The 12,844-nt window shown below is 45.1% G+C and overlaps 1 protein-coding gene across 1 annotated transcript in view; it reads left to right on the top strand.

Moving 5' to 3' along the window:
- SLC15A4 (solute carrier family 15 member 4) overlaps positions 1-12,844 on the top strand; it is a 31,476-nt gene that overhangs the window by 1,491 nt on the left and 17,141 nt on the right. Inside the window, exons 2-5 of the mRNA XM_009004901.5 lie at positions 7,040-7,335; positions 11,407-11,575; positions 12,048-12,125; positions 12,557-12,725. Coding sequence (XP_009003149.4) covers positions 7,040-7,335; positions 11,407-11,575; positions 12,048-12,125; positions 12,557-12,725 — 712 coding nt within the window. The remainder of the gene's footprint in view (positions 1-7,039; positions 7,336-11,406; positions 11,576-12,047; positions 12,126-12,556; positions 12,726-12,844) is intronic.

Here is a 12,844-nt window from a genome sequence, read left to right as displayed (position 1 = left end):
ATCCCCGTTGTTGCCTTAGCTTCTTTACAAAGAAGTGGAAAACACTCATGCTGCGTTTTTGTGGTTTTAAAGGAGTTTTGGGCCAGGTTGGATAGGAAAGCTCAAATGAAAATGAGTTTGAATCAATTAGCATCAAGCTGCTCCCCTGTAACTGTAACTGCCAAGAAATGAGGGAGGAACCACTGCAGCTCTTCAGGAGGGAAGAGGAAATGGTCACCAAGAATTAGATGGAGAATAGGCAGCCTCTAAGAGCAACAGCAAACTCAGATCATTTCAGAAAATCAAAACTAAAGTGGGAAGTGAGGTGGCAGGCTGGGCCGGATCATGTGAGGAGTGTTAAAGCATTTGGATACAGTAGGGAGCTTTACTGGGTTCCAGCAGGGAGCAGTAAGATTTATGTCATGTGCAGAGCAGGTGCTGAAGCTGGGGTGGCAGGTCAGGTCTACTTCTTGTTTTTTGAGGATTTGCAAGCTAAGAATGGTCCTTACATTTTTAAGGGTTGGAAACAGAATAATTTGTGACGAGTAAAAATTTTATGAAAATCTAATTCCTTTCTCCATAAATCAAGCATTTTGGGAACGTAGCCCCACCCGTTTCTGCTACACAGCCAGACTGCTAGGGCTGCTTTCACCAAGCAGAGACCGAATTGAGTAACTGTGATGGAGACTAAATGTCTCATAAAACTCAAAATGTGAACTGCTTGCCCAGTCACAGAAGTGTGTAGATGCTTGTTGTAGAGAATGGGTTGTGTAGGGAGTGGTGACAACAGGGACATTAGGTGGAGTATCTCATAACTAGAGTGGAAGCAGTGGAGGTGGGGTGAAGTGGATGGTGCAGGTAAGCTTTGGAAGTAATACCCCAGGCTGGGTCATCTATAATGTAAAGAGGTTTATTTGGTTTAGGGTTCTGGAGACTGTATCAGAAGCGGGGCGCCAGCATCTGCTCTGCTGAGGGCCTCTGGAACTGCCAGCTGTGTGGAAATCACATGCACTAGAGGAAGTGAGAGTGAGGGAGGAGGGAGGGGCCAGGCTTGTCAATGACCCTCCCTCATAGGAGAGTTCACTCCTAACTGCCACAGCCCAAGCCTTTCTTCAGGGATCCTTCCCTATGACCCAAGCACCAGGCCTCACCAGCAACACTGGGGATCAAATTTCTTCATGAGACTTGGAGGGTCAGACATTGAAACCAAGGCATGTGAACAGTAGGGAAGGTGACTCCTAGGCTTTTGCACTGATTGTGAGTGCCTGTTTTTTGGGAACATTTGCTGAGGTCTTACTATGCACCAGACACAGTTCTCAGTACAGTACGTGGTTAGTCCACGGGACACACAGGCTGATGCGGTGCCCATTTTACTGATGGGGAAACTGAGGCTTGAGAGGTTAAATCATTGGCCCAAAGTTACACAGCTTGTATGTGACTGAGCCAGAATTCAAAGCCTGTCCTTTGAATCTGAGCTTTCACTCTGCCTTTAAAAGGCTGTCCCATTCCAGTCAGACACCTTAGAGTGATGTCAGAAGTGATCATCATCTAATAGAACAGTGACATATGCTTGCGTACTTGATCAAATAGGAACCTCACAGGAGTTATATCCATTTCATTGATGAGGAAACAGGCACAAAAAGAGATCACTTTGTTGTTGCCTATAGGTAGTGAGGGGTCAAGCCGGACTTTCATTCTGGTCGGATTCTTCTTTACTGCACTAAAATGGGCCCAGTGTGCCCGCGTTCCGTGATGATTCTGCAGGGCTGGATCTCAATACCCAGGCTCTTGGCCTTGCGGTGCCATTGGCTCATAGGTCGACACGGAAGGGACAGGCTGGTAGCACAGTCAGTGTTTGTTTTTAAAGACTTGGCCGTGTCACACAAGCATACTGGAAAGTTTATGCTATGCCTCTTACTTGTGCCATTCCCACGTGATCTCATTTGAGCCTCACAACAGTTGATGGTGTATGTGCCGCAGTTACACCTGTTCCACCGGAAGAGGCCTGGGGGGTTGGCTTCCAAGGCTGCACAGCAAGTGCAGGGGGTTGGTGTGGGGCCCTGGCAGCCTGACTTACAAGCTGGTGCTCTCCAAGGGGTAACAGACGAGTAACTGATACTTCTTAAAATGAGGAGGACATGGTGCTGGGTTATCTCAAATCAATCTGACAGAGTATGTGCTCTTTCATCCATAACTAAATGTGGATGTTGAGAGGAGACGTGCCTTCTTCCATAAGATAGCTGGCCTAGTCTCTTCCCATGTAACACTTGTGGGAAAAGAGAACCATCTGGATGAAAGGCTACATGCTAGACCTGGCCACCCCCGCATCACAAGCAGAGTGATGGGATCCTAGCTGTTGTCGTGGCCCTTCTTCTTGGATACTTGGGATAGTTTGGAGACCACCTATTAGCTAATAATGTACTGATGTTGCCTTTCTTAGGTGTGGTAATCTCACTTCGGTTAGAAGATGTCCTTATTTCCAGGAGACTCATGATGAAATTTTGGGGGTGAAATAGGATTCTGCAGCTTATTTGTAAGTAGTTCAGCCAGAAGTAGTTTTTGTTTTTTTTTAAGAACAAGTCTCACTCTACTACCCAGACTGGGGTGCTGTGGTGTGATCTCGGCTCACTGCAACTTCCGCCTCCCGGGTTCAAGCTATTCTCATGCCTCAGCCTCCTTAGTAGCTGGGACTACAGGTGTGAGCCACCACACCTGGCTAATTTTTGTGTTTTTAGTAGCGACGGGATCTTACCAGGTTGGCCAGTCTGGTATCCAGCTCCTGACCTCAGGTAAGCCACCCGCCTCAACCTCCCAGATTCTGGGATTACAGGCGTGAGCCCCTGCGCTCGGCCACAAGTAGTTTTTGTATATGGAACCAAGAGTGCTGAGGGTAAAGTGAAGGGTAGGAAAGTGCAGTTTGTGATTCGGCTTTCCTACACATTGGGAATTTCTCTTAATGAAAAGAGAGTGTCTGCTGTTGAATGTATAAGCTAAATGCAGTATAGCCATACAATGGAATATTTTTCAGCCATAAGCAAAGAAATTAAGTACTGATGAGCCTTGAAAACATGACACTGAGTGAAGGAAGCCAGACACAAGGCTTCAGTTGTGTGATTTCATTTATGTGGAATGTCCAGAAGAGGTGAGTCTGTGGAGACTGGAAGTAGATGAGGGGTTGCCAGGGGCCAGGAGAGGGCGTGGGAGTGACTGAAAGGGAACAGGGCTTCCTGTTGGTGTGATGAGAATATGGGTTTGGATAGCAGTGATGGTTGTACGTCTCAATATACTAAAGACTATTGAATGGCACACTTTTAAAGAGTGAGTTTTGTGGTATGTGAGTCGTACCTCAGTGGAAAAGCATCAGGGGGAAGAAGTAGCCTTATGCCATGGTGCTTGCCCTGTGGCCAGGTGGCAGGTCTCCTCCAGCTGCTACTGCATCCTGGCAGGAGGCCTGGCTGGGGAGCCTGAGGTGTGCAGGCTTGAAGCATGCTCTGCTGTGCCCCAGGCTGGGGTTAATTTGTCCCGGTCTGGTCCTTGTCATTTAGAGGAAACCTATTTGTATTTTTAAGGTGCTTTTTATGCTTCTTTGTCACTTACCTCTTCATCTCCCACATAGAGCCCCTGGGAAACATTCTGATAAGAGAGATGAATGGGGTCAGGCTGCATAGCTCTGAGGAGGCGGCCTAGGTGGCTTTTGAAAGAGGATGTGTGAGCTGTGCGTCCAAGGGAGATGTATGTTCATGTAAATCACGTGAGGCTTGTGTCTTCCCCCAGTGCTTCACCTTTTTCAAAGGTCACAGTCATTCTTGGTGGATGGTTTATTTGAAATAGTGACTGAAAGAAGAAAATCTTATTTTACAGATAAGCAGAGCAAATGATGCATTTTTTTCTAGAGGAAAAACTGACACTCTGTATTTTAAGAAATTCCTCTGTCAGCCAACTGTTTGGCTTGCTATACACAATTCTGTTCTTGTAGCTTTTCTTCTCCAAATTGATTTTGGTGGTATCTTGACCAGTCATGTGAAAACCTTGTTTATCCTTGGTAGGGCACATGGCTGTTGCTTACAGGGTGATGTCATACAACCCACGGGAAGGGAGGCTGCAGCCTGTCTGTCAGGAGCAAGGAAGCATGTGATGTCCCACACAGCAGCCAGCTTCCCTCCTCCAGAAATGCTGCTGTGTGGCTGTTTAAAGCTTAGTAATAGTCTTTGGTTTATAAAGTAATTTTGATGGGTTACTCTTAGAAGTTGAAACAAATTGACCACCACAGTTACACAGGAAATGAGGATGAAAGTCCTTGTAAGGTTAGGATTTTCCTAGACTATCAGAGGCTGAGTTTTTCGTGCTTCATCTGAAGAGGACGTAGGTCTGAGACTGGGAAGATGTGTGCAGGGCCTCTGTGGAGAATGGAAAGGCCCCAGTACCTTTCAGTGTAGACAGTTTGTGTCTCTATTAAGTTTAGATACTATGTTTACTGGCCTTTTTTATGCTTGTCAAAAAGTTCCTGTTTGTTTGTTTGTTTTCACACTTGCAGTTTTGTTTTCTCAGTAACCATTTCTCTGCTCACATTTTTCATGTTTCTTCCTGGTCCATGTCTAGTATTGCATGTGAATTGGTGCCCACTGTTGAGCAATTTTTAAGTGCATTGTGTCCCAGTGAAGAACTGTCTTGGATGTCTAAGAAGTTCTCAACTCAAACTTTTATTCAATAGAGATGTCTGCATTTGGTCCAGGACCTCTGTTCAATATTGTCATAGATAGGAAAAGAGTTTAAACTTTTGAGAACATGTGATTTTGTTTTAAACTTCGATTTTGAGTTTGAAGTGGTGTTACTATATATGTAATTAATTACCTGCCACCGCAGTAGCCACGCTTAACCATTTGGATTTCAAACAAATCTCTTTTTGAGGCGCACACAATTGTTTTTTGTTTTGCTCTATTTCCTTTAGAGAGGAGCACACAATTTTACACCTCTGCTTTAACTTTTTAAAAATAGAATTCAGAATAGTATATCAAATATGTGACTGCTAAAAAGATGTATGTGCTTATTGAATACCATATCTTTTTTTTTCTTTCGAGACAGGGTCTCACTGTTACCTAGGCTGGAGTTCAGTGGCGCCATCACAGCTCACTGCAACCTCCTCCCTAGTTCAAGGGATCCTCCCACCTCAGCCTCACAAGTAGCTGGGACTGTAGGTGCACACCGCTGCACCTGGCTGATGTTTATAATGTTTTTGTGGAGATGGGGGTCTCACTATGTTCCCTGTCTGGTCTCAAACTCTTGAACCCAAGTGATCTGCCTGCCCTGGCTTCCCGAAGTGCTAGGATTCCAGACATGAGCCACCATCTGTGGATCCAGAAACTAGATCTATTATTGGAATAAGAATGTTCTAACTCTTTTATAACCTGTGACTTAAGAATCAGACGGTAAAAGTTTTTAAGACAAAGAGAGCCTTTTTATGAGAATCAACATCAGCCTTTCATAAGTTTGTTGAAAAGAAATTTAGGAAATGAAACTCACTAGAAATGTCTCCGTCAAGTACAGGGCTCATTTGCACGGTGTCCTATTTAAAGGTGAAAATCCAGGTGGGCAGAGAAGGCTTCTGGTGCGCCTGCCCCCAAATGACCGGTTCCCAACCTCTTGGACTCCACCGAAGTAGCCTCATGAACTGCATAAGCCTAGATGTTGCATGATTACCTCAGTGCTTTTGTTTGAATCCAGGAAGTCAGTGATTTTTGAGAAATCCCTACTGTTATCAGAATTTCTCATGATTTCGTTGATAGCCTGTCTAATCTAAAAAGAATAGCATGTAGTTTTATGTTTAGTCCGTGATTTCTTCTTTGCTTTAAGTTTATCGAGATCTCTGGTTCTCAGGAGACCAGATACAATCGGTGTGGGTAGTGGCTTGGCCTCACTGAACGAATGCCACCTGCAGTGTTTTCCTTTGGGGCCTAAGTGTGTTTGTGGGGTGCCTCATGGTACTCACATGTAGCACAGTAAGGCATGGAACTTTGTAACATTGGTTCTAACACCTGTGAGTAGAAGTCACCTGGAAAGTTGTTTGAAATGCAGATTCCTGGGCCTGGGCCCCAGAGACAGTGATTCAGCAGGTCTGGAGTGTGGGTCCTATGACTCCGGTTTTTTTTTTTTTTTTTTTTGAAACACAGTTTTGCTCTTGTTGCCCAGGCTGGAGTGCAGTGGTGTGGTCTCAGGTCACTGTCTCCTGGGGCAATTCTTCTGCCTCAGCCCCACCAAGTAGCTGGGATTACAGGTGCCCGCCACGACGCCTGGCTAATTTTTGTAGTTTTGGTAGAGACAGGGTTTTACCATGTTGACCAGGCTGGTCTCAAACTCCTGCCCTTAAACCTCCCAAAGTGCTGGGATTATAGGTGTGAGCCACCACACCCGGCTGACTCTGTATTTTTTTTTTTTTTTTTTGAGACAGAGTCACCTCTGTTGCCCAGGCTGGAGTGCAATGGCGTGATCTCACTGCACTCACCGCCTCCTGGGTTCAAGCAATTCTCCTGCCTCAGCCTCTGAGTAGCTGGGATTATAGGCATGTGCCACCAAGCCCAGGTAAATTTTGTATTTTTAGTAGAGATGGGTTTTCACCATATTGGCCAGGCTGGTCTTGAACTCCTGACCTCGTGATCCCCGTGATCCACCCGCCTCAGCCTCCCAAAGTGCTAGGATTACAGGTGTGAGTCACCACACCCGGCCTGACTCTGTATTTTTAAAGAGCATTCCAGATAATTCCAAGGCAAGTGGTTCAGATACTTAGAAAAATTCTATAGCAGGTGGTCCACATACTCAGAGAAACTGTCTAGGATTTGTTGGAATTTAGTGTAATTAAGTGAAACCTACCCAGCACCTGTAGTTATTAAAAGCGTAGGGTGCGTTTTTTGTGAAGAAATCCGTAATGTTTCTGTAAACACCATGTTGATTGTGTTGCGCTTCTTAAAGGTTGTGATGACAACGGTAACTTTAACCACTTGACTGTGTTTTTCATCCTTGAAGACTATCATATATTTTCAAGTGTCTTTCCTCCCTGTTATTTTAGGTTAAAGATCGAGGTCCAGAAGCCACTAGGAGATTTTTTAATTGGTTTTATTGGAGCATTAACCTGGGAGCGATCCTGTCATTAGGAGGCATTGCCTACATTCAGCAGAACATCAGCTTTGTCACTGGTTACGCGATCCCCACTGTCTGCGTCGGCCTCGCTTTTGTGGTCTTCCTCTGTGGCCAGAGCGTTTTTATCACCAAGCCTCCTGATGGCAGTGCCTTCACCGACATGTTCAAGATACTGACGTATTCCTGCTGTTCCCAGAAGCGCCGTGAAGAGCGCCAGGGTCATGGGTAAGCCCTTAATTCTCATCTCGGTCTGTTCGATAGGACTTATCGATCTCTTTATTCGCATCCTCGCTTAGGTTTGCTGTGTGCTTACCCTGTGCTGGGCCTGGGTGAGTGGTTTACACGTCTGCTCTCCTCTAGCCTTGCATTTCCCCAAGGAGGCAGGCGCAGTATTATTATCCCCATCTTAAAGATGGGCCAGTGGCCTGATTCCAGGCTCATGCTTTAACCCCCACATTGCACTTCCTCTCACTGCCCGTGTAGACGGAAGCTCCTTTAGTGCCAGATTATAAAGGTAGAAATTCGCAGAGAGCATGGAGGCAACAGAAAGCATGTTTGATACGTTTCTTTTTATTTTAAAAGGTTTTGAAATACATTTGGATGAAAAGCTAAGCAGTTGCTAATGCTGTCAGTACCTGTCTCTGCTCTTGAGAGAGTAAGCCGCTGCCTCTTCCTTAGAGGTCAGCAATTGATCAGGTTGGCATGGGCTCAGTCATACAGCAGTCAGGTCTGTAACTCTGACAGGAAGGTACAGTCGCAGAATGTGAGATGCACTGAGGGGGACCAGATGATCTCATGGGACTTTTCCAGTGTTAGCACCAAAGTTCCCTGAACTGGGGTTTTAAAGCTGAACGTCTTGTGTCCTCAGAACCCCTCCAAGTCACTGGCTAACTGTGGCTCATGCTTGGTGATGTTAGATGCCAGTTAATAAAGAAAAATTCAGACCTTAAGCCCAAGAAGAGAACCCAGAAATTTTTGTGTTATTCTGTATTGAGGCATAATTTACAGGTAGTGAAATTTACCCCTCATTGCTGTACAGTTCTGTGAATTAGGACAAACAGGTTGTATAAGCACCAGTGCAGTCAAGGCATAGACTATTTCCATCATTCCAGAGACATCTCTGGGGCCTTTTGTATTCAGTCCCCTCATGGGATGTTTTATCAGCGTAGAAATGCCCAGTGGCCAGCCCATCACTCAGCCATCGGAGGAGCGTCCTGTGTTTTGGAGCTGTGCATCCCGCTGTGGCATGGCACTGGCTGCTGGGCGTTCTTCTCCAGGCCCACTCACACATCTGTCTCCCTGCAGCTTGCCTGTGTTTGTTTTGCTGATGTGCTTAGAGCCACAGCGAATGTGTCTTACGTTCCTTCCACGTGATAGATTGAAACTACACCAAAATAGCCCTGTGTGCCTACTTCTTTGCTCCAGGCTGAACATCTCTGATTTCTTCAGCTGTCCCTGTGTGGAGTTCTGGCAGATCTCACCAAGTATAGGAGGCTGAGGTGGAAGGATAACCTGAGCCCAGGAGGTCAGGTCAAGGCTGCGGTGAGCCATGATTGTGCACCACTGCACTCCAGCCTGGGCAACAAAGTGAGACCTTATCTCAAAAAAATAAAAAAGTAGCTCCATCTTAGCTGACACTAGTCTTTTGCCAGGGATTTATTTGATTACACAAAAGCAGTGTTTCGGATCCTAGAAGTCTTTTTCAGAAACAACCCTTAAAGTCCCAGTGTCTGTGTGGGTGGGACCCCATAGACATTTCTGCAAGAGAACAGCATTGTTTGGTGGACGTATTTGGGTTTTAATGCACAAATGGCAGTGTGGAGAGGGTTTGGGCAACTTTTACCTAGGAAACTGATTGTTTCCTCAGTAACCCCTGAGGATTGTTTTTGAAAGTCTTCTTGGGCAAAAATAAGGGGAAAAAAGTGGAGGCTAGCTTGATGGTCTGAGGAATTCTCAGTCTGCTGTTTGTATGAACTGGCTCTGTGACCTTGGACAGGTTACTGACCTTGCCAAGCCCAGCTTTCCTTTTTGTACAGTGGAGATGGATTCATCTCAGTTGTGAAGCCTGAGCACAGTGACAAGTGCAAGGCCCTCAGCAGGATGCCAGGCATGTGATTAGGGCCCGTCAGTGGCGCCTGCTGTGATGAGGGTGCCTACAAGAAGCTGGGCGTCCAAAGCCTGAGGAAGCATGACATACACAGCGTTTTTAAGTCATGACGCTTCATTTCATCTGGCCCAATCTCAGTTTCAATCCAGGTGGATCTGTGTTCGAAGATGATACAGTAGTTGATATTAAATGAGAAATGAAGGTACGTACTTTGTGATACGTACTTATCTGAGAACCTGTGAGAACCAGTGGACTTTCCCTGGAGAATACACACACATTTATATGCAGCCTTCACAGAGACTCAGGGGCACACGTATCCTGAAACTGGAGCCCATAAACTTTTGTGGGGAGGAGGAGAGGGCTCTTGTGGGTGTTTGGGTGTCACTTGACCATGGCTTCATGTTGGGACTCTTGTATGTTGCAAAATGATGCACTTGACAATGTGTATAACCCGGTAAAGCATCCGATGCATATTCACTTGACAACTTTTAAATACTTTAATGATGTAAAGCGAAGGTAATATAACCATTAACTCTTGTGAATGATTCTTTGTGTGAAAATGGATTTGTTATGTGGTATTTAAATGTTTTTAGTGAAACATGTTTAGTATGATGTGGTAAATCACTGATAGTATCTGTGTTAGGTACAAAAAGACTTTTAATTTCCTTTTTTGGAAAAAAAATAGTACTTGAAGTTAAGAATGTTTTCAGGTGAGAGTATTTATAATGTCTTTGGAATTTATTTTCACTTTTGGGTGTTTTTGTTTCTGATTATTTTCCTCCAGTAGACTAAGACCATCAGGACAGGTGCCCTCTCCTTTAAAAATGTGCTCCCTTGTCCCCAGCCCCCAGGTAGAGCAATGCAGGGCCTGCAGCAGGTACTTGATCAGTATTTGTTGGATCGAATTAGTTTTCTTGTCCAAAATTTGGCTAAAATATTAAGTTACAGTTTTCAGCTCTTTTTTCCCCCTCTCTGAATTTCCAGACTTAAAATGTTGGCTTTATAAGATAAAAGAATTAAAAATAGTGGCACCATAGTAAAACGGGACGTGAGTTAAGAAACCGGACAGGCGCCATTTCTACTGGCTTCCCACAGTTAAATGCAATCTTAATGGGATTTAACTCTCTCCTGGTACTTCTGGCTTTAGAGAATAGCGTACACTTTGTTTTCCCATTTTACCCCTGAGATCCTTGGTGCCCGCTCCTCATTAGAGTGTTTTGGAGCTGGGATAGAGGGTGGAGCTCTCTAGTGGGGCCTGTTCATTTTCTAAATAATGAAGCAGGCCAAGAGTGAGTAAGTGAAGCTTGCTGGTACAAGAGCCAGGAATGCCAGGTCCATGTTCCTGCTGTGACCGGCAGATGTGAGGGCAGTGGCAGGGAGTGGAAGTGCAGTGGTGTCCTGCGGGGTCAGGGCCTCAGGCTCTAAAGCCAGGACTGCCTGGGTCCAAGTCCTGGCCATACCTCGAGCACCCTTCTCATTCTCTGTGCCCAGGTGTCCTCCTCTGTGCTATAGAGCCCTGAGGAGTTTGAACACTGCACCGTTAATGAGGGAGCATGTAGGGCACAATGCATTCGGCACTTCCTGTTTCCTGCTCTTGGAACAGAGCCGGGGACATCCTCCTCTCATCACTGCCCTCTTCCTCAGCTGTTCCTTAAGCCAAGAGCTGACAGCTTTCCTCCGAGAATAGACTCCTGCCTCAGTCCTGCCGTGACTCAGTTTAAGCCAGCAGGGTTTTATTAGCAGCATTGGTATTGGCTGTCAGTCTTGATATTTGATAAATTACTAATTAAAAATTGACACAATCCAGTGCATTGTTTCACATCTTATCCAGTGGCATGGCCGGTGTCCTTCCCAGTGTCAGGTGGAGCTGCAGGCTCTCCACACTCAAAGACAGCCGAGCTGGCAGCAGCACTGGGGCTGAATTCAGCCATGGTTCAGGCTGTCATGACAGATCTTCCAGCCATGCAATTGTACTTCGACTAGAAAGTCCCTTTGTCAGCTGTTTTAGTCCATTCTGTGACATTTAGAAGTAGGTAGCTGTGTTTGGTGTGTACATTTAGTGAGTGATGGAATGAGTTGAAGCAGATTCCATACAGTGAGCTGGTTTCCTGCCTCCAAACATAATTTGTGACCAATAATTGATTGCTGGGAGGGGAAGAAAACTAATTCCTTCATTTTATTTCCCAAAGTGAAGGCATTGGAGTCTTTCAGCAATCTTCTAAACAAAGTCTGTTTGATTCATGTAAGATGTCTCGTGGAGGGCCATTTACAGAAGAGAAAGTGGAAGATGTGAAGGCTCTGGTCAAGATTGTCCCTGTTTTCTTGGCTTTGATACCTTACTGGACAGTGTATTTCCAAGTGAGTGGTGACAAACAGGTTCGATTTCCTTTATCTTCCTATGAAGTCTTGCCCTAGCACTTGTTTTCACTGTTTTTAAAGTAGTTAGGACTAGATGATTTTTTTCTCATGAGTCTGTGGAATCTTGGAATTTTTGTTTTTAGTTATGGAGTCATTTTGGCTGCCTTAAATATTTTTAAAGCCTTTCTGAAAAAGAAGCTGAGAACAGGTATGCTTCTGGTTTTCCAGGCCCCTCTTGTTAATATAGTTTTTCCTGTGGATAACTGGCCATTCTTTTTGAAAATCGATCTCCAGAGGACTTTACAGTCACCAGATCATTGACTTGTCTGTTTTCAAACTTAAGCCATTGTCTGTTCCTGGGAGTCACTGCTGTGTCGCATCTCAGAGTCTAGTTTAGGGGAGGGGCAGGACGCTTAAGAGTGTCTGAAAGCACAGGTGGTTCACATGTAATAATACTGTTTTTTATATCCAGATGCAGACGACATATGTTTTACAGAGTCTTCATTTGAGGATTCCAGAAATTTCAAATATTACAACCACTCCTCACACGGTAAGAACAATTGTAATCTGAAAATTGTCATTTCGGGCTTATGTAATAAATGATTCCTTTTACCAACTGTAAATGTTTTATAAACGCCGTCAGCACAAACAGAAAAGCGTGGTTACTAAAATAGAGTTTTTACTTCTTTCAGAGAATATTTTTGCATTGGTTGTATCATTGACTAGATTAGGTTGACCAACATCAGTTAAACGTTACTTAGTATTTTTCACCTGATTATTTTCCCCTCAAGGCACAGAAAAGCAAATGCAGATTCATTTAGAAAGAAATCTTTTCCCAGTTTCATTGTCTCTAACCTGAAGAGGTTGTACCTTGGAGAGGAACTGTTCTTTACCTGCATTTCTCCCTTTGAGATGTTTGTTCCCAAGACAGGTGATGACCTGTATTATAGGGGACTAAACGCCTCCGGTGTTTCACCGCAGCTCCCTGCAGCCTGGCTGACCATGTTTGATGCTGTGCTCATCCTCCTGCTCATCCCTGTGAAGGACAAACTGGTCGATCCGGTTTTGAGAAGGAACGGCCTGCTCCCGTCGTCCTTGAAGAGGATCGCGGTGGGCATGTTCTTTGTCATGTGCTCGGCCTTTGCTGCAGGTAAGAAGTGTTTCTGTTTGGTTTCTCCTCGGGCCTGACTTGGGCAGCTGTGGAGTCAGAATGTGCTGTTCACACCTGGTCATGCCTCACGCTGTTCAGGAGGTGTGTGTCAGTTATTT

This window comes from Callithrix jacchus, chromosome 9 (assembly GCF_049354715.1).
Source record: "Callithrix jacchus isolate 240 chromosome 9, calJac240_pri, whole genome shotgun sequence".
Taxonomy (NCBI): Eukaryota; Metazoa; Chordata; class Mammalia; order Primates; family Cebidae; genus Callithrix; species Callithrix jacchus.
Note: the sequence above shows the minus strand (reverse complement) of the source record. Positions and strands in the feature narration are given on the sequence as shown.